Source organism: Amaranthus tricolor, chromosome 6 (genome assembly GCF_026212465.1).
Source record: "Amaranthus tricolor cultivar Red isolate AtriRed21 chromosome 6, ASM2621246v1, whole genome shotgun sequence".
Classification (NCBI taxonomy): Eukaryota; Viridiplantae; Streptophyta; class Magnoliopsida; order Caryophyllales; family Amaranthaceae; genus Amaranthus; species Amaranthus tricolor.
In genome coordinates this window covers 28,798,114-28,819,297 of record NC_080052.1, presented here as the reverse complement: position 1 = coordinate 28,819,297, position 21,184 = coordinate 28,798,114, and the positions used below count along the sequence as shown (strand labels likewise).

Here is a 21,184-nt window from a genome sequence, read left to right as displayed (position 1 = left end):
TTATATTTTTGTACACATAAATATTTAAGCCCATTTTATTTCTTTCTTTAATGAAAATTACTCTTTTTAGTTTGAAAAAAAATTATTTTAGGAATATGTTAGGATTTTTAAAAGTCTAATCTAACTATTATTGATTATTTATACAACTTAGTTGTAGTTAAGAATTGAAAATATTAGTATGTTCAGCAGGCTAAATACACTTTTTAATATGTATGAAGTATATGATATAACACATACAATTCCTTAAACTTATAGTAATAAAGTAATGAAAGTATGAGAATTGGGTCTCTCAATTGGAATTAAGTACTACTTTTACTATGTTCGATTTTAAACTAATTTTTTCCCTAGGTTGTGATAAAAAAAAAATTAATGAAATGGAAAAAAAAAAAAAAAAAAGCAAAGTCATAAGTCTTGATAGATTTTAAAGAGATGAAAACAGAAATTCCCTTGCATTGTAGATATGATGGGCCTCAATTTTTAGAACTAGTGTATTTCACCTTAAAATTCTTTTACTTCTATTCAGTTTCCATTGGTTCAACATCACTAAGAAGTTCAGACAAATCAATTGTATAATCTGTATTCTCCACACTGATTTGTAATCCTGCAGTGCAACAAACTTCTTGTGCGGCCATTGCTGCTGTAGCTAATGATGAGTCTTTCACAGAAAGGACAGTTTCGGATGGAATAATACTCACTTCATTGGATTCAAGACCTATATTTGTTGCATCATTAGACTTGACAGCATCTTCAGAATTTGCATCTGTAACATCTTTACATTGTATTGAACTGACAGTCACCTGATCAATCTTTTGCCGTTTCCTAGGAGACTCTGACGAGTCAATCAGACCCTCCGATTTTTCATCTCTTTTTAATAACTTCTCCTGCTGAAACTTATCGTCTAATAACTTCTCAGATTGCTCTTCAGCTTTGTCATCCGATAGCTTCTTGTCCTGTTCCATATCATCCGATACCTTCTCCTGTTTCTTTGAATTATCTGATATCATTACATGTTGCTCTTTATCTATGTCATCCAATAGCTTCTTGTCAGGTTCCTTATCATCCAATAGATCATCTGATAACTTCACATGTTGCTCTTCATCTATGTCATCCGACAGCTTCTTGTCGTGTTCCATATCATCCGATACCTTCTCCTGTTCCTTTGGATCATCTAATAACTTCACATGTTGCTCTTCATCTATGTCATCCGTTAGCTTCTTATCCTGTTCCTTATCATCCAATACCTTCTCCTGTATCTTCGTATAATCTGATAACTTCACATGTTGCTCTTCATCTAAATCATCCGGTAGCTTCTTGTCCTGTTCCTTCGGATCATCTGATAACTTCACATGTTGCTCTTCATCTACGTCATCCAATATCTTTTCCTCCCGTTCCTTATCATCTAATACCTTCTCCAATTTCTTCAGATCATCCAAAAAATTCTCCTGTTGCTCCATATCATCTAATTTCCCAATTGCACGTAACTGATCTTCATTTCGGGTGACATCCTCAGACAAAACCTTTTGTTGTTGATTTTCAATATTTTCCGTTGGATTCAAAGAAATATCAGCAGTCTGCCCTACTATAGAGCTAGAGTTCACCATAGGGATCGGATATTCGGTTCTCTTAACATCTTAGCATCAGGAGCAATATCATTTTCAGGGGTAACAGGAACAACACAACCTTCCTTAAACACAACACCTCTCAAACATACATTGTTGTCCCCAGCTCTAACATTTAGGAGATACCCTCCATCAAAATCATTCTCGATAATTCCTGTAACCATCTGCCCCACCATTTCATCATTGTTACAATCATCTTCGCCTTCTTCAACACGCTCTTTGAAACTCAATGGGATGTTTGTTGTGGGTGTGGTTGAACCCGATCTCTCCCCTTGTATAGCAGTAACTGGAGGTCTAGACTTCCTAGGACGGCCACGTTTCCTCTTCGGTGGCATCTCTGTTGATGATGCTGTGTTTGTACCTTGCTCCATCAGTTGCCTCAAACTGCACATCAAATCCAAGTTCTAGTACTAAGTTTAAGATGTTATGCAAATGATTGTAAACTACTACAGAAACCAGAAGTAGATTATGCTCTAATTTTCTAGAAAACAAAATATATCAACAGAAGGATTCAGATCAAAATATACTAATACATAAATTGGCAGTACATCTTGTTCTTTCTACATAAGGAAAAACATATTCGAGTGAAATCCCTTTTTTTTACTTGTCTGACGACACACAGATCAAGGACAATAACAATATTATTTGCTAGATTAGCCAAATTTCCATGCAGAAATTTGTGCTTTACATAGCCACTATTGAATTTCCTCTTACACTACACTGGCTCAGACTGCAATGAACAAGTTCTAAATAAAATGAACAGAAAGTTCACATGCCATACTAAAACATTCTTCAATAAACCACTCAAGAAACTAGTTTCAACAGGGTGATTCTAAATATGAAAATTATGTTTGACCGCAGCAGCTATAAATTAAAGAGTTCTAAATTTTAATTTTACTCAAGTTAAAAAGGACAATGCCCTAAGGTTGTGTTTGAGGACAAATATTTCATTTCAAATTATAGATTTTAATTATAAAATCATTAATGAAGAATTTGATTATAACAAGGTTTGAAACGTCATTTTCAAATCCTCATTTTATAATAATGGTGGAATTGATTCAAATTCAAATTTCAAATTTTTTATTTGCTAAACACTAAATTTGAGTCAAATTTATATTTTCAAATAAAATTATCACTTCTAAACATAGCATAAAAGAATTACATGTTCATGTTGTGTTTGCTAATGTTAGCTTTATTGCTAATGATTTTGAATATTTTATTTTCATTTGTAGAACGTAACAATGTACGTAGCTCACTAAGTCACTGACTTGTTAAACTGGCCTCAAAAGGGGTTAGTGATAGGGTTTGGTACGTTTGATGATGTGTCAAGGAACCAACTCAACTAAAAGTTTATGTTGATGGTTGAGGCTCCAGAATATGTTATATATTCTAACACATCTCCTTACACGAGATTTCACTGGGCTAGAAGTGTGGATGCGCATAGGCGCTGAATATTCCACTTTAAATGAGGGATAGTTGAGATTCGAACCTGTGACCTCTTGTCACGTTGGCTTCTGATACCATATCAAGAAATCAACTCAACCAAAAGTTTAAGCTAATGATTAAGCTAGGATATCTTATATATAACATAATGTAATTTTTTTTCTCATATTTCATAAATAGAACCTATCTTTCATATAAAAAAAAATTCAACTACTTGTTTTTAGACCTAAATTAAAATTACGAAAAAATGTTATAATATCGGACCTAATTATAAATTGTTATGTATTTGAACCGCCACTCAGTTTCGATCAAGAATGTAATTCAAGAAACTTGCACCAAGTTCTTTCGACTGAACCCTAATACTGTCACTGTAATTTCACTGAATTAACTGTTCATCTAAGAATGGATTCGCAGCGAATATTCTGACGGAATTCATAGGATAATCATGCATCATAAATTATAATACCACAAATTAAGCAAGATGAAATAATCCTATACAGATAAAATTTGTATGTAATGATACAATTGTATCAATGAAAATGATGAGAAATTGTTTTAGATTACTATTATATCCAAGAAGATCAATGTAAAATTGTTGTTAAATCTTGAATCAAGCAACAAATGATTTATTAATATGAATCAAAATCACAGTAGAGATTGCACAATACATACCTGGAAAATTAAAGTTGGCTTTACTTTTGCATTTGGTTTTGATAAATTGCTGTAAATTTTTGTTGAAAGAACAGTCACGAACGAAGGAACGCGCAAGGCAAGTTGCAATGGGATAAATCATAAAAACTATTCTTTTGGGTTTATCTATTAAAAGAAACTTATTCCCATTTACTTACACCTTTTGGGTTTTCCTTAATTAATAGATAAACCGTTATTTGCATAACTGCATTGCAACTTGCCTTGCGCGTTCCTTCGTTCGTGACTGTTCTTTCAACAAAAATTTACAGCAATTTAGCAATAAAATATTCAAAATCATTAGCAATAAAGCTAACATTAGCAAACACAACATGAACATGTAATTCTTTTATGCTATGTTTAGAAGTGATAATTTTATTTGAAAATATAAATTTGACTCAAATTTAGTGTTTAGCAAATAAAAAATTTGAAATTTGAATTTGAATCAATTCCACCATTATTATAAAATGAGGATTTGAAAATGACGTTTCAAACCTTGTTATAATCAAATTCTTCATTAATGATTTCATAATTAAAATCTATAATTTGAAATGAAATATTTGTCCTCAAACATAACCTTAGGGCATTGTCCTTTTTAACTTGAGTAAAATTAAAATTTAGAACTCTTTATTTATTTTATCATCAAATTGGACAATTATATGATTATATCTAAAATAATTTATTTTACAACTAAATTTTTTTTTAAAATATGAGTAATTCATTGATTTAATGGTTTCTAAATAAACTTCTTAATTTTAATAAATAAACCTCTTTCTTTCTTATTTCTAAAATATATATATATATATACTTCTAATTATGCAACTATTATTTTATTTGCCAAAAAAAAACAATGTTATAATGTTATTGGTATTTATATAATTCTATATTGAAATTGAAAAGTCTATAAATTACACCCAAAAAGATAATCGTTAGAATAATTCACGAGTTGATTTATCAAATAGAAATAATTAACATGATATGATCAAATATATTAATTAATTATAATCGATTTATCAAGTTGAAATAACCAGACCTATGATCAAACATATCAACGTAGATGGATTTACATGTTAACTTGTCATGATTGACTTAGATAGGACGAAATAGAATGAAAAACCAATCAATTAACTTAGATCGCTGGCAGCTAGATTGATTAGATAGATTGATCACATTAGCTTAAAATAACACACCCCATGGACAAACGAAGGTCAATTCAATCAGTGATGAAGATATATTATTAAGACAATCTAACAAACTTACATTGTGACATTAATAACATATTATTGTTGTAAATTGTAATTGTCTAATTGATATTAGATGAAGTCGATCAATTAACATGTTATGATCTATTAATTAACTTAGACGGAGTTGATTAGTTGAATTTGATGTCATAAAACTCATAACCTAACGACATCTATAAAACTTGATGTGAGGTTCCACCTTCTATATATCATTCCCATCATGGATAAACGCATGATCAATGACATTATGAGGCAACACGATGCGATTTTTTACCAAATTGGAACAGAATAATTGGAACATAATTGAACTGAATTAAATCATGGTTTAAATGAATTGAACTGAACCGATATCAACCAAATTAACCGGAATATCGGTTTAACTGAATTGAACCGAACCTATACCAACCAAAACTGAACTGAACAGAACTGAATCCCGGTTCAACTAAATTGAACTGAACCGATACCGACCAAAACCGACCGATTGTGACCGACCGATTCTGACCCGCATACCGATTGTGACCGACCGATTACCGATTTTGACCGCCCGGTTATGATCTGTATACCGATTACGACCTGCAAAAAACCGTTTTTGACCGACCGAATGTGACCTGTTTCCGGTAATGACCGGACCGATAAATACCGGACCCATACCGACCGACACCCGCCAAGGAAAAAAACCGGATTCGACCGGATACCGAATAAACCGACCGATACCGACCGGTACCGAAAGACTTATATGACCTGCTTTTGACCGACCGTTTTTTACCGAACCTGTTTTTGACCGACCTGTTTCCGACCTTTTAACCCGTTTTTACAGCCCTAACAAAAACAAAGAGTTCAACAAAAACGTGTAGGTTCCAATCAGAATTGTACAAAGTAGGTTTAAAGTGAGTTTAAAAAATTGATTATGAGTTGATTTATTGATCGGATTTAGGTCTTGGGTAGGTTTCAGTTTAATTTGAGTTTGAAGACCTTGAACTCAAACCTAAAGTCTTTTAATTTTTTTGAACCAAGAAACAGACTTGGTCCACATTTAATCTCAAAAAATAGAACTTAAATTTTTAAGTTAGAGTTTGAGACGAGTCCAATAAAATAGGTTATAAGTCTATAACCACCCCAGTTCAAAAAAATAAAATTAAAGTGCTTCACTAATGAAACTAAATGAACGAGCAAGTTCCCACATAGTCATAGACACTTAGAAATTGTTATATTCACCGCCCACCCTTCACGAATGGCATGTAAAATTTCATACATATGCTTGCTCACATGGGTATATGAATCAAAATCATCCTCAATATTCACTATCTCATGAATACAACACTATGCAACTATCTTTATCGTACTCACCCTATTCCCCATGCCCGATACACGAATTGTATGCATCACATTGTTAGAGTATATAAAATTATATAACATGTCAAGGAACCAACTCAACCAACAATTTAAACTGATGGTTGAGGTCTCAGGGTATGTTATATACTCTAAATTTTTAGCCTATTGTTAAAATTGTTGTGAGCTTAATTCTACATATATTACAATTTCTTGGAGTAGGCTGAGTCATAACCGACCTTTGTTTACGAATAGCTTCACCCTTGATTGCTTGCTAGCTAATCTTATCCTTTAATTAGTATAAAGAACAATATTAAAGACTTGTCCTAAGGTAGCTTTTACTTTACTTTGAATTGACTTAGGTTGTTGCAAAACTCAAATTATGGAAAATAATTGAATTAAGACTTTTATGTTATTCTTGTAAATATGGTTTTTGCTTGAGTTTGAATCCAAAACTTTACATTGAACCCAATAACCCGGGTATTTGAGTGTTGATAGTGCAAACATCTAATATATCATGAATGAGTAGAGTGAGTTTTTCCTGGATTTACACACATGATTAGGTGATGATGCCTTGGAGAGTTTTGTAGAGTGATTCTGTCACTAGATAAGCCCATTTTATCCTATATTCTTTGTTCTAGGTTTAATTTGTACCCATGTAATTATAATTTGACTTTGCATATCGAATAAAGTTTAAGAAAAAAAATATGGTCATACAGGAAAATACCCTCTAAAATTGGGATTATTCATAGTTAATCAATAGGTGGGATTATTGTAGAAAAATCATGAAAAACTTGGATTATTCTAAGTAATTTATTCTTTTTTTATTTTGAGATTGTCTCAATAAAAGACGATATCTCAACAGAACTAGTTGAGCACTTAAGCTTGACTAGAGTTTGTGTGAGCCTAGCTAACGGCTTACAATTTATAAATTGGCTAGTGACGTTGTTTGGATTATTTTTGTTATTTGAGATGGATACTACAGGAGGGAGTGAGGTTGAATTGTTGTATAAGCTAGTTATAGCGTTTATAGCGTTTTTTAAATCTTTTGCGAAATTAAAGACTTGAACTTGTAAAATATAAATGAATGAGACACAATATTTTACTTGGAAACCTTCTAAGCCTAAATAGAAGGAAAAATCACGACCCCTCGAGATTTCAAATTCTCTACTATGTTTTAGACAATTTATTACAATTACATAAAACAAACACGAAACTAGACCAACTTTTCTTTCTCTTTCTCTTGCTTCACACAAAGCTTCTCTCTTCTCTCAGCTTCACTCTAGCTATCACGAGTCACTAGCCTCCTATTAAGTTCCTCTCCAAACTTAATGCCCCTGGGAACAGTCCCTTATTCCCAGTCTCTCAGCTTCGAGCAAGCTAACACGAGATAAAGCCATCTTGAACTTAACTCTAAGTTCTCAGCTTTCTTTTGTGGATTCACTTAAATCCCTCTTCTCCAAATTCCCTCTTCTCCAAATTACAAGAGTTCACTCAAACTCTCTTCTCCAAATTCTCTTTTCTCCAAATTACAAGAGTTCACTCAAATCTCTAGACTTCTCTCGAAATACAAACTCATCGTTGGATGAGCATGAAACTCTACGCTTGATGAAACTTTAGAACATATTAATATACTTGTGAAACGGAACATTTCATTACATGACAGGAACTTTAGGAATAGATCACTTCAATTATGTATTTAGGATATTACGTGAAACTCAATATTTATGAAATCCATCCTTTAATGAAGTAAACACTCTTGAGGAGTGAATACCCCATGGTGGAGTTGTGGAGACTCACATTCTAATTGATTAAAGGAAATCTTTATATAAAAATAAGAAAAGCTATTTTTGGCAAATTAGCTTCCCACTAATTCCCATTAGTTATATAACTTCCATGACAATTTAGTTTAGAAAAGTGGAAATATAATGTTGGTTAATTAATTCCCTTCAACACTCATTTTCCTATGTTTAAGGGTGGTGCTTATGACTTTTACTTTTTCAATAACCGCTTTTCCTAATTTAATTTACGTAAAACATAATTTTGTTTTATAAAAAATTCTTTTCAAATAATCCAATTTTATGTAACAACATTTAATAAAAACATATTTTGAAAATATATATTTTTTCTTATAAAACAATTAGATAAAATAGTATTTAAAAAATGAGATATTTTCTCCTAAAAAATAGCAAACTTAAATTAAAATATCTCCATTAAACAAGTCCCACGCGTTTTCTCTAGTGGAGTAAAACTCTTCTATTTTCATTCCACTTTTTAAGAAATTATTTTACTAAAGGAGTTGATTATTTTAAACAAAAACCTCTTAGTAAAACATGGAGTAAAAATCTCCTATTTTCACCCTATTTTTTGAGGGACAGTTATTCTAAAGGCATTAATTATTTCAAATAAAAAACCTCTTAATAAAATGTGATCTACTTATAGCAAATTTTATCCTTTTAACTTCTTATTTAAAATAATCATTTTAATAATAAATAAATTATTAAAGAAATGATTTTTATCATTTTATACCTTATTGTGTTTTACGTAGAGCTGTTAGCCATATATTCATTAGGGTGTTCCTAAACTGACTTATACTCGTTCTATTAGGGACAGTGACATGTTCTTAAACTGACTCGTTCCTAAACTTACTTGTTCCTGGACAGACTCTTGTTCCTTCACGTGTATTAACATATTCTATGTTTCATCATACTTACATGAAGCCTAGTACACTCATACTTGAATCTTCATGTCTCTGGTGATTGGCTTCGGCTCCGAAGCTTTTCTTCAGAATTTCTCAGTTTGACTTTAAGCTTTCAGACTTGATTTCTGGGAACATTGCATTGTTTCTGACTTATCAACACGAAACAACAAACTATCATTTGGAAACTTTAGATCTCCTATCTACCCTTTAACATCCTCAGCAGATTTCAGTTTTTCTAGATATCACATATAATCACAACTTCCTTGACCAAGTCTTTACGTACTCTCATCAACGATCCTACTTGATCGGATATCTTTCCTGTACGATCTCTTAAAAACAAACTGTTCATTGATTTTGTTGTATGCTTTAAAATAACTCTTCAATTAGTTATTGATGTTCTTGAGAACTTTCATATTCATAACTTATAACTTGTTCATGCACATCTTAACACATATTAGTTTGATAATCATCATTTGTTTATTATCATCAAAATCAATCATAACTCAACAATTTTAACATAGATGACCTATTTTTCTCAAGCAATGTTGAAAAATATGGCTGGTTGTAACTTGTAAGTCTTATTGACTAAATAAATTAAGAAAGCAAAGTTTACATGCAGCATTAAAAGTAACAACGTATGATGTATTTAGGCATGAAGCATGATGTGATCAAATTAGCGGTTAATTCACATCATCCTCTAATTGGCGAATGTATTTAATAAAATAACATCCCGCTAACGAACCTTAGCTTATTGGGATGCTTCATGATGATATTATCTAAAAATATTTAAATTGCATAGTAGGAAATATATATTTAGTTTGAAGTTATATAAGTATTACTTATATCATCTATATTAAATTAGTATTAAACTAAATAGTGTCCTTACGAATATACGACTTTATTAAATTTTTCGACATATTTGAATAATTTAAGAAATTAAAACTTTAAGAAATAACTTTTATATTATATTTATATTTCATTTCACTCTAAATAGTTGTATACATTACATGCATTGTATAATTTGTATTATATTTTACATCGTGCGTGCAGATAATTTTGAAAATTTAGTTCATGACAAATAAATCACAAAAAAAATAATTATATATTTAATATAATTTTTTATATATATACACTTTTATTTGTTGATATCGAATAAAAGGGAAAATGGTTCGTGCTTGGAGTATACAATACAAAATTATGAGTTTTTTAAATAAAGGAAATTCCACATGGTAGCATCACTTTCATGAAACGCTAGTTTTAGCACTTTTGCAAGATTTTTCCTCATGGTAGCATCCAATTTATGTCTTATCTAACTGTCGCAGCATTTTCCATTAAATTCTTGTCAATTTTCGTTTAATTCACTATTTTGACGTTCGTTTTGGTTCTTGTCTTTATAATTTGCCCTAAAAATTTGAGAGCATTGATAAATTAAACGGTGATTTAAACGTCAAAATGGTGAATTAAATATTTGAGAGAATAAAAATGGTTTAGGGAAAATTATAAGGACAACAACTAATACTTAATAAGGGTGGAAACGTCAAAATGGTAAATTAAACGGAAATTGACAAGAATTTAGTAGAAAATATTACGATAGTTAGATAAGGCATAAAATGAATGCTACCATGTGGAAAAATCTTACAAAAGTACTACTACTAACGTTTCGTTAAAGTTCGATGCTACCATGTAGAATTTCCCTTTATTTAAAAACTAACATACCAATTTATGCTAACAAAAATAAATATCATATTAATTTTTATAAAGTATTACAACTATTAACAATACACTTGAAAATCAAAGTTAACATAAAAATATGTAAAATTATTTTATAAAAGTTTAAACAAAAATTAATAATTTTTGTCATAAAAAAATGTAAGTGACTTACATAAAGATAGTCAAAAAAACATATTAAAATTAAGAATTGCATTTAAGTAACCAATAATATAAATAATAATTTTTTATTTATAATTTTGTTTTGAATATCTTGAGAGTTAAAAAATTGACTGTACTAGTCAAATAATAAAAATTGCGCATAATCCCATCCATGACCATGAGTAGCACAATGACTAAAGTCATTTGTCTCTTCAAGCTTTTGAAAGTGACCTCCAAATTAGAACAATATGTGTGTGTCACAATTCAATTTTTTTTGGCGTTCTTTAAACAGTCAAAAAAATGTATTATAATAAATGAGTTTTAAACCAACAGAAGTACTAACTTATGAATTAAAATAAAAAAACTAATAGGAGTAGTTTTTTCAATTAACTTTTGATGTTTTACTCTCTTTAATAAGCAGAAAACAACCAACTGCAAACAATTAAATTTACCAAACACATCCATAACAATGGACTTAAATAACTAGCTTAAGCAGTTGACTCAAATAGTTGGCTTTTACCTTTTTGGGAGAAAAAATTTTTAGTTTATAACACAATTTTCACAATCTTTCTCCTTTTTTGTCCTTTAATTATTTAAGGAAAAATTAAAATTAATAATCCAACCTTTCACCAATCCAGTGTGAATAATTACAATTTTAAATTATATTTTAAATAATTCAACATTTGTCTTTAGTTGCTGTCAGCATAATAAAAGGGTATGTTGATAGCAAACGAAGGGTAAAGATTGGATTATTATAAAATAAAAGGGCGTATTGATATTAATCTAAAGGCAAAGATTGGATTATTAAAAATAATCCAAAAACGAGATTATTCACAACGAATGATTGAAAAATTAAATTATTAATATCAATTTTTCTATTATTTAGTCCTATTATTTTCACTTCTCCATGAAAAAGCAACAAGAATCAAAATTTAAAAAAATAATTTTGAGAACAGAATGATAATTTTGGGACCAAAAGTTGCATCATGAAGATAAAAAGAAAACATTATATAGACCATTATTGGTGCTTGTAGTGTATTCATTCAAATGTCAACGCCCAACATAATCAATTCCAAAACGTCAATTGTCTCAATTATTAAATATTTTTTATTTTGGCCTTTTGGGTATGTTCATATGGTGGGGTGAGCAATTACCAAAATATATTAGTGCATGCCAATCATGTATAGTTGTCAATTGAAGTGCATGGATGAGACCTAGCTCATGCATATTGCTAACAATTGTTTGATAGTATATACCTAGCTGGTGTTTATGTTCGAAATTGGGATCCATGATCCATACCTATCTAGAGTCGAATTTAGGAAAAATTTAAAGCATAAAAGCCTTAAAAGAATGCCCAAATGTATAATTATAACAGTTGAATATTCACCCTCTGAATAACGGTGACATCAAACTAACGATATTATCATACTTTCCATCATGCGCAAATAAAAATAGTAACTATAAACTATTTTACCAACTAAAATAATGTGATGTTTGTACGTTTTGACAATATGACAAACAATGCATTTAATATACAATTTCTCTTCAAATGAGAAGCTCACAACTCAATAAAAAAGTTGATACACATTATTTAATGTATACTACGAGATAAAGAGAGAAAGAAAACTAAAAGGTAGAAGTAGTAAAAAGTCATAATCTCTCTAATGGCCAGAACATAGGGCAAATTGTAATATATATATATATATATATATATATATATATATATATATTTCATTACCCCAACGAACAATCCATATACAACCTTTTATAAATCATTTAAGTACGTTATAAGTGCCATTATACCTAGATATTGAAGATTAGCATTTTACTCTCTCAAACATTCATTAAAGCTTTTTTTTTTTTTTTTTTTTCAAAAAATCCTCCTTTCATAAAAAAGCTGTAATTTTATTATATTATTTCTATCATTTTATTAGTTTGAAAAGCAAAATTATTTAGTCTCTTTCCATTAAAAATTGTCTAGCCCAATTCTAAATTAACAATAATAAAACGACCACATAACTAAAAGTAATAAAAAATTATCATGTGAGCAACTCAAGCTAATTGTTGCAAGCACGTTAGTATATGAAAATAAAACAGCTAGCTGAGGAGATGTCATATATTAGGGCTGGCAAAAGCTGACCCGACCTGCTAACCTGATCTGAAACCGACCTGAAATTAGCGGGTTTGGGTTTAGATTTTTGACCCAATTAATTAAATGGGTCAACCCGACCTAATCTGTTTATTAAATGGGTTAGGTTCAGGTTGAATAATTAAACCCGAAAAAAACCTGTTTAACCCATTTATTAAATGGGTCAATCAGGTCAGGTCGACCCATATTTAACCCATTTATTTACCCATTGAAAATTTTAAAAAAAGTCATAAAGAAATAAAGAATAAAGAATAAAGAGTAAAGAAATAAAGAATAAAGAATAAAAAAAGTCATTTACCCATATTATATGAGTCATATACTGATATACTCATATGAGTCGTGGCAAAACCCTAAATTCCTCTCCTTCCCTCTTCCTCAATTCCTCTTCTCTGTGGCGCCATTTAACCCATATTTGTGGCGCCTTCTTCCTCAATTCCTCTCCACTCTCCAGTCTCCTGCTTCTCTGTGCGACTTCGGAGTGCGACTTCGGAGTGCGCCTTCTCCTTCCCTCTTCTCTGTGGCGGCACCAAGCTTAGAATTATTTCTTTGTTTTCCCATTGAAATTTGAAAATCATATAGACGGAAACCCTAAAATTATTTCGCCTTCCTCTGTTCCTCATTCATTCCTCTTCAGTCTTCTCTGTGCGCAGCGCCTTCCTCATTCCTCTTCTCTCATTTCTCTGTGCGAGTGTGCGCCTTCCTCTTCTCTCAGTTCTTTTGACTACTGGCTGCCTGCCTTTGCAAGTAGTAGAAAATCAAAGAAAATGCCGCTGGCTGCCTTTGCAAGTATGTATTTACTTCTATTGACTACTCAAATCTTTCGTTTAAGTTAGTTATAAATCTGTGCAATGTAAAGATAATAATAATGTTCTTACACTTACTGGTAGCTAATGGATTGTGAGGACAAGGAAGGAGAAGAGAAAATGTAGGAAATGCTTAAAAGAGAGTGGTAAAGCATTGTGGGGTCAATAGGAAATAAATTTTATGGATTGCATAAATCCGACTTCAAAGCCCCTCCTAAGCATAAGCCATTTTAATGGCATTGCACATTGGGGTAGTGAAATATTGTTGTAAAATTTTAGAAATTAGTTTTCCGTGAAAGCTTTTTATTTTAAAATGCAAATGAGGATTAGTTTTCTTTTACTTGGAGAAAATGGAGAATGTTATGGATGAAAGACCGAAAGGAAATTGGTTTTCTTCCAATACTCAAGGAAAATGTTTGCAAATAGATGTAAACCCTTTTCCAACCAAGCTTTTCAACTTCAATCTCTTGTCAAAAAAGGGAAAATAGAGAATTAGTTTTTCCAAATTTTCTTTTCTCTCAAACCAAACACCCAAAAGACCACAAGTTGTTTAATACTTGATCTTATATGGAATCCATTTTCTTTCATATACTTATGCTTGCGATGCTACCTGTAGCCTTTCTGGTGAACTTTCAACTTTTACTTCCCTTTCTTGCCCAACTTTTCCCCCTTTTTTTTCCCATGATGCTATTGGATTGTGTGAAGTTCAAATGGTCTTTGTACAAAATATTATTTATTAATGAATTTCTGTTTCTATGCGCTGCATTAAAATTATATGGCTGCAGCGCCTTTCCTGACTGCAGTCGGTGGATTAGTTACTGGTCTTATTGCTGCTTGGGTCCGGGAAGAATATGTCCCTCATAGGTTTAAGGAACGTCGAAGTAATCTGGAAAACCTGAAGACAAAGATTGCAGAAGCAAGAGAGATGCTTAATAGATTGCAAGCACAAGCAAATGGGACAACTTTTCTTCTAACTGATGTGAAAGATTGGATGAGAGAAGCTGAAGATTCCCTCAACAAAGTAGATATAGAAAATCTTAGAAGAAGCATAGATGGTAGATGTATGAATGGCTTCTTGCCCGACTGTTGTCGTCGATGTGCTGCAAGCGCAGCCATTGAACGAGAAATCAGTATATTTGATCAGTTAATTGAAAAGAATAGGTGTGTTAGAATGAAGCCTGTTGTGAGGGGATATCAACGAGCTTGTAATGAAACTGTGGTGAGAACTAGAAATATTGATATTGAGAACATATGGAAGAGCCTAACCCAAAAACAAAACGTTAAAGTATTATGCATTCATGGCATAGCTGGTGTTGGCAAGACAGCTGTTGCAGAAGCTATATATAACCAAGCTTTGTATGAGTGTAATTCATTTGATTATGTTATATGGGTAGCTGCTGAATTTGGTGTTCAGCTCAAGATTCTTCAAGAGCAGGTTGCTAGGAGCTTAAATATAACGCTCCCTGACACTAGTGATGATGCAAGTAGAGCTTTAAAACTGCGTGATGAGTTTGTGCTACGGAAGAAATGTTTGGTGATTCTTGATTTTTTATGGGATGATTATTCTCTTCAAGAGATTGGAATTCCAGAGTCTGATAATGGGGAAGTGGTATGCAAGGTCATCCTTACTTCTAGATCTCGATTTGCGTGCCCAAGAATTGTGAAAAATGAGTACTATGAAATAAAACCACTCTCTAGCGTTGATACTTTGGCTTTTTTAAAGAGGACTGTTGGTGACAGCCTTTTCCTTGTAGATAGCGAGATTCAGGAAAAAGCAATAGAAGATTGTGCAGGATTGCCATTAGCAGTTCTCATATTGGGAATGCATTTGAGAGAAGTACAGGGTCAAAGCTTGGATGAAATTAGTATTGCACTTCAAGAAAGGTTGAGTAGCCGGGCTAGATCAACACCATCTACTGCAATGCAGTTTGAACGCTTGGAATACAGTTATAAGAGACTGGAGGAGAAATACCAACAATGTTTCTTGTACTGTGCCTTGTACCCAAAAGGTATTCCAATTGAAGCAAAGCAGCTGATAGATTATTGGATCTGGGAAGGTCTATTGGATATATATGTTGAGTCATTAGAAGAAAAGAGGAAATTGGGGATGAAAGTTTTGAAAGAACTCAAAGATGCTCGTCTCTTGGAGGCTGTTGATTCAAATGGCTCTCAAGAGTGGGTCAAGATGCTTGGCTTATTGCACGATATGGCAGTAAATATTATAAGCAAACAAGATAATGACTTCTTCATCAATGCAGGTGATAATCTTTTGGTCTTACCCACAATTGATGATCAGTGTGGAAAGATCAAACGAGCATCATTTATGCACAATCAACTTAAAGCACCCTCAAAAAAGCCTAATTTTCCAAACTTGTCTACATTGCTACTCCAATATAACCCACTTGATTGGTTTTCACTTGATTTTTTCACTGGTATGCCAAAGCTTAAAGTCTTAGACCTATCTTACACTCATGTTTCATTCCTTCCACCATCAGCTTGTACCTTGAAACTTCTCCAAGTACTTCTTTTACGTCATTGCCCTAGTCTGAAACACCTGCCTGATTTGTCTAACCTAGAGGAACTTATTGTACTTGATTTGTTTGGAACCCCTCTTGAAAACTTACCTGCTGGGATGCAGAGGTTGAAAAAATTAAAGCGCCTTGATCTTTCACACTCTAAGTTGACTAAATTCCCTGCTGAATTGGTTGGTTCATTACCATGTTTGCAAGAATTGTTAATCGTTATGGATGATGCAAAGGGTTGTTACTGGAGATCAAAGCAAGTGATAAGTTCATTTTCCAGAGATGCTTGTGTTGAGGAGCTTGCGTGCTTAGAAGGTTTAACCATTCTTGAACTCAACTTCTTCAATGTAACCATGTTCAACGACTATATGAATGCATTTGTAAGGGCAAGAAGACACCATTGTTCCCCTAGTTTTAAATATTATGTTGGTGGTTTCTGCACCAATGGAAACGTCAGTAGGAACAGCATAGTTTTGATTGATGATTACCGTGTTAATCAACTACCAGAAGGCACCTTAGAGCTGTATTTAACAATGCACAGCCAAAGTCTGAAGACGCTTAAGGAAACTGGTATTAGGTTTCAGAATTTGAAGGTCCTCAATGTGTTTGACTACAGTGGGTTAGAATATCTTTTCTCTTTTGAGATGTTGAATTGTCTCTGTAACCTTGAAAAGATATCTGTTAGGCAGTGCTGGTCAATGAAAGCGTTAATAAGGCCTGTTGTGGATGCCCATCTTGATACAACCATAACTCTATCTTACCATCTTCCACGGCTGCTGGAGTTAGTATTAATCGATCTCCCTCAGCTAAATTCCATATGTTCTGAGAAGCAACTTGATTGGCCTGTCTTTCATAGTTTCTCTGTTTGGAACTGTGAGAAACTAACAGAGTTGCCTCTTATTGTTAGTCAAACTGGAGAATTTAGAATTTCCAAGAAAATTAAAATTAGAGGGAATCGCTTCTGGTTCAAGGATGTGGAGCGGGAAGAGACACATTCCTCAAATTATGAATTTGAAGAAGCAGTCCTACCGGAAAATCTAGTATCTTTTGTCAGGTACACCATTTATACTTTCTTTGGAGTCACCATAAAGAAAATGCAATAATTATTATGTTTTCCTCTCGGCAAGGTCAAATAATTTGGTTTGGTGAATGGATTATTGGTTGGTTTTTGGTTGGTTAAAATAGCTAAAAAGACTTTTGTAAGCCAACTGAAAACCTGATCATTAGGCGAAAACCAAAAAATACAATGAGTTGTTTGCTTCATTGGCTATTGACTTTTTGACCCACATTTTTATAAATAAGCGGCCAACAACCAACAAATTATTTTGACCAAAAATTTCCAAAATGGATGTTGCTTAACAATAGCAACAAATTATGAAACAGCTCAACAACAAAAGAACTTTCCGAAAGAAAAACTAATATGTTTTGATGATGCAGTGTGAAGACGGAGAAATTAAGTACTGAATCAACGACTAGTAGTGGTGAAACAAAAGTTTTTAGGATTTTCAAAAGGAAGAAAGCTGAAAAGACTAGTAAGAACCCTTCTGTTCGGAAGTTAGAAATTATTGTTCATGTTCTATAGAAGTATTTTAGTATATGTATTAAAAGAAATAAACAAGAAAGCATTGAATCTAATAGAGCAAGATTACAATTCTATATGCAGGAGCTGCCACTATTTTGGCAAATGATGATATAAATGCAAGCCCTTCCCATTCCCCGAGCCATAGCTACATTACTCGGCGCCTAGAAGCTACCTCCACATTTATAAAACGAGTACATGCAAATGTAAGAGATTTGTTTACTCGCCAACAAAATGGCTATGCTAGTCCTTCAAATGGAGCAAGCTCCGTCTCAATGATCACACCAACCAATTCACGAATATTTCTCCATTTTACCTTACTTTAGAAACAGCTCCTTTGAAATAGTGATATGGCCAAATGCTTTGCAGTTGGTTCGTATCTATTTCCTTGTTTTTTGGCGGGAAATTCAAGGCTCGGCCCTACCTAGGCCATGGCTTAGGTCATTTTACCAAAAACCTTATGTTGAATTGCGTAACACATAACACAAAAGAATGACAAACGAGTTGGTTCAGCACAGAAGCTGAACCAACATTTTGGATTCGCCACTGGTTTCAGGTCTGTGCTTCTGCGTCCGTGGTTTGTTCGTTCTCTCCTGCACTCTAAACTCTGTCTGCTGTTTCTTTTGGTTCTGGAATATGTCTTTTTGGTTGGATATCTCTTGTTAGGATTTAATATGTGACTTGGAGCTGTGATCATGGTTAATTTCGGTTTCCAAGGGAGAAGGAATTTAGATTTTGTGGTACTGTTAGTGATTCTTTTGTGGGTGTTCTATCATTAAGGGATGCTTCCTACTCCAATTGTGGTCTTGATGTGTCTTTTGATCCACTTCAGCTTCTCTTTTACCCCTTTCCTTGTTTTCTGTTTGAAACCATTTTTCAAATAGGTAATTTATTGTTGGATGATGGTTAAGCTGACAAGCTAGCATCATAATTGTATTGTGTCAAAACAAACAGTATTTTATTGCATTGTATCCAATACATTGTATGGGATGAGATGTAAGAACTTTCTAATTTGTGAAATCGATTTTCTGCACGAGACCTGTGAAAAACAAGGAGCTTCAAGTGTTAGAGTATATAATATATTTTGGGACCTCAACCATCAGTTTAAGCTTTTGGTTGAGTTAGTTTCTTGACATGGTATCAAAGCTAACGTGACAACAGGTCACAGGTTTGAATCTCAACCATCCCTCATTTAAAGTGGATTATTTAGCTCTAGGTATAAGGACGGAGGGCCTGTGCTGTATCCAAATTTCTAGCCCAATGGGCTCTCGTGTGAGGGGTTGTGTTAGAATATATAACATATTCTGAGACCTCAACAATCAACTTAAGTTTTTGGTTGAATTGGTTCCTTGACCGTTAGCCTCAGTGTTATCATTAGTTTGGTTTATTTTGAGTTATCCAATAGTAGAATAATGTTGAGCAGATGGATAATAGTTGAAAATTATTTTTAACAAAATTTCCTAAAATAAAATAGTACTCCTATATTCTAATTTTAAAATAAAAATGCATTGTTAAAGTTGAACGATGAATAACTGAATATTGCCAGCTATCTGCATGTGAGTTCATCAAAACAACGTTTGGATCGGTTTATTCTATTATTAGTTATGCATAACTCAGACATGCAGTGTAGTTGGGAATTTAAATACCACATTGTATTCATACCCGTGAACTTATTATCATTGAGCGACACTTGAACCGATGGGTCAAGACATGACTTGAAATCGGATAGATGACAAATAAACAATAAACTGATAAGGAACAAATTCAACCAAAAGCTTAAGCTTATGATTGAAGGCTTGAGGCCATATTATATGTTATATACTCTAACACGCCCTCTCATGCCCCTCTCATGCGAGAGCCCTTGAGTTAAAAGTGTGAATGCAACACAAACTCTCTTTATATTTGGTCAGAAATATTCCACTTGAATTTGAGGGGTAATTAAGATTTAAACCCGTGACCATGGTCACATTGTCTTCTCATGTCATGTTGAAGAATCAAGTCAACCAAAAGCTTAATTATTTTTGTTTGCATGTTCTTAGCCTTCTCAATGATATCAGAATATAATTATTGATTTCATGTCAGAATATCAAATTAACTTAACTCCAGTATGGTAATTATAAAACAAACTAAGCCTTCACGTTTTGCCAACTTTCTTTCTAGCATTATTCATTAGAAACTACTGTTTCCAGATACTTTTTCTCATTCAGTTTAGGAATTGTCTTTACTTTGCATTTTAGATTTTAGAAACAGAAGCTTAAATAATGACAGGTAAGTTGTAGCCACCATTTTTTATCTCCATTGTTTTAAGTTTTGCTTTATTTTGATGAAATTTTATTTCTGAATTTTGAAGCAGATTCTCATTTCTGGGTTAAATTTTATAGCTATTTTATATCTACCCAATGAAATAGGTGAAGGCTGAAGTGTAATCTGGGATACCAAGAAGGTATTTTTACATTTGACTTATCTCTCATATATATATGTTTGATTTATTTCATATTCTTGAACTGAACACTTGTGATTTTCACTAATTTTGGAGGACTAGCAATATTAAAACCCTAGACACAAAAAATGGGAAAAAAAATATGATAAGTCAAAAATAGTATAGACAGAAGAATCATGGGTTATTCTAGTGATGAAATATTTTCCTTTACGATTTATGATAAGTGTTTGATTCTCACGACTTACAAGAAGATTAATTCCCTCTCCCCCTCTTGCCCGTAGGAGTCAGCAACATGATCCAAAACAAATCAGCGTAAAAGATAGTCAGTTCCAAAGATAATCAAAATTAGGCTAACAAATTCCCAAACTTAGATGAAACTTTTATAATCAAGTCATAATATAAATTTTCTGCATTTGGCTGGAATTCTATTTTTCTATAGAAGCAGACTTTGCTGTCAATTTGTGTTAATTACTTTCTCTTCTTATATGAAACATATTTCTTTAGTCCAGTTGTTTCCGGGTGCATTTCTACACTTGGTTGTCCATGTTTCATCGGCGTGGCTCGTGACACAAGTTTAACTTTGGCTATTACCTATGGACTACTGTATATGCTGAAGTTTCATGTCACAGTATCATCAGAGCTGAGGTGCTTACTTAAGGAATTTCATGCGGCAGTTCAGAGAAGCGGAGTATTTTTAAAGCCATGTTGGGTACTTTACTTCCTTGTTTCTCTAATTTTTAGATATAAAGACCTATGTTACTTTGACTTGGATACTGATGCCAGATACTGGTACATATTCAAT

The 21,184-nt window shown here is 32.6% G+C and overlaps 2 protein-coding genes across 4 annotated transcripts; one reads left to right on the top strand and one right to left on the bottom strand.

Moving 5' to 3' along the window:
- Nucleotides 1–515: 515 nt before the first annotated feature.
- Nucleotides 516–13,658, bottom strand: LOC130815753 (uncharacterized). The gene is made up of 5 exons (XM_057682236.1): nucleotides 13,445–13,658; nucleotides 6,206–6,291; nucleotides 3,974–3,996; nucleotides 1,629–2,003; nucleotides 516–1,587 (listed from the first exon to the last, which is right to left on the bottom strand). Exons 1-5 carry the CDS (start codon nucleotides 13,656–13,658, stop codon nucleotides 516–518), a joined length of 1,770 nt encoding a protein of 589 aa, XP_057538219.1.
- Nucleotides 13,361–21,085, top strand: LOC130814857 (probable disease resistance protein At4g27220). 3 transcript variants are annotated; one of them, XR_009042505.1, is made up of 6 exons: nucleotides 13,361–13,824; nucleotides 14,627–17,417; nucleotides 17,801–17,895; nucleotides 18,027–18,498; nucleotides 20,296–20,385; nucleotides 20,892–21,085. XR_009042505.1 is itself a non-coding variant. In XM_057681096.1 (4 exons), the coding sequence occupies exons 1-4, from the start codon at nucleotides 13,803–13,805 to the stop codon at nucleotides 18,266–18,268; spliced, it is 3,150 nt and encodes a 1,049-aa protein (XP_057537079.1). In that variant the 5' UTR covers nucleotides 13,361–13,802; the 3' UTR covers nucleotides 18,269–20,285. The 3 variants fall into 3 exon arrangements, 1 of the variants encoding a protein (XP_057537079.1); XR_009042504.1 differs by having other exon boundaries at nucleotides 20,887–21,085; XM_057681096.1 differs by lacking the exons at nucleotides 20,296–20,385; nucleotides 20,892–21,085 and having other exon boundaries at nucleotides 18,027–20,285.
- The last annotated feature ends 99 nt before the right edge of the window (nucleotides 21,086–21,184 follow it).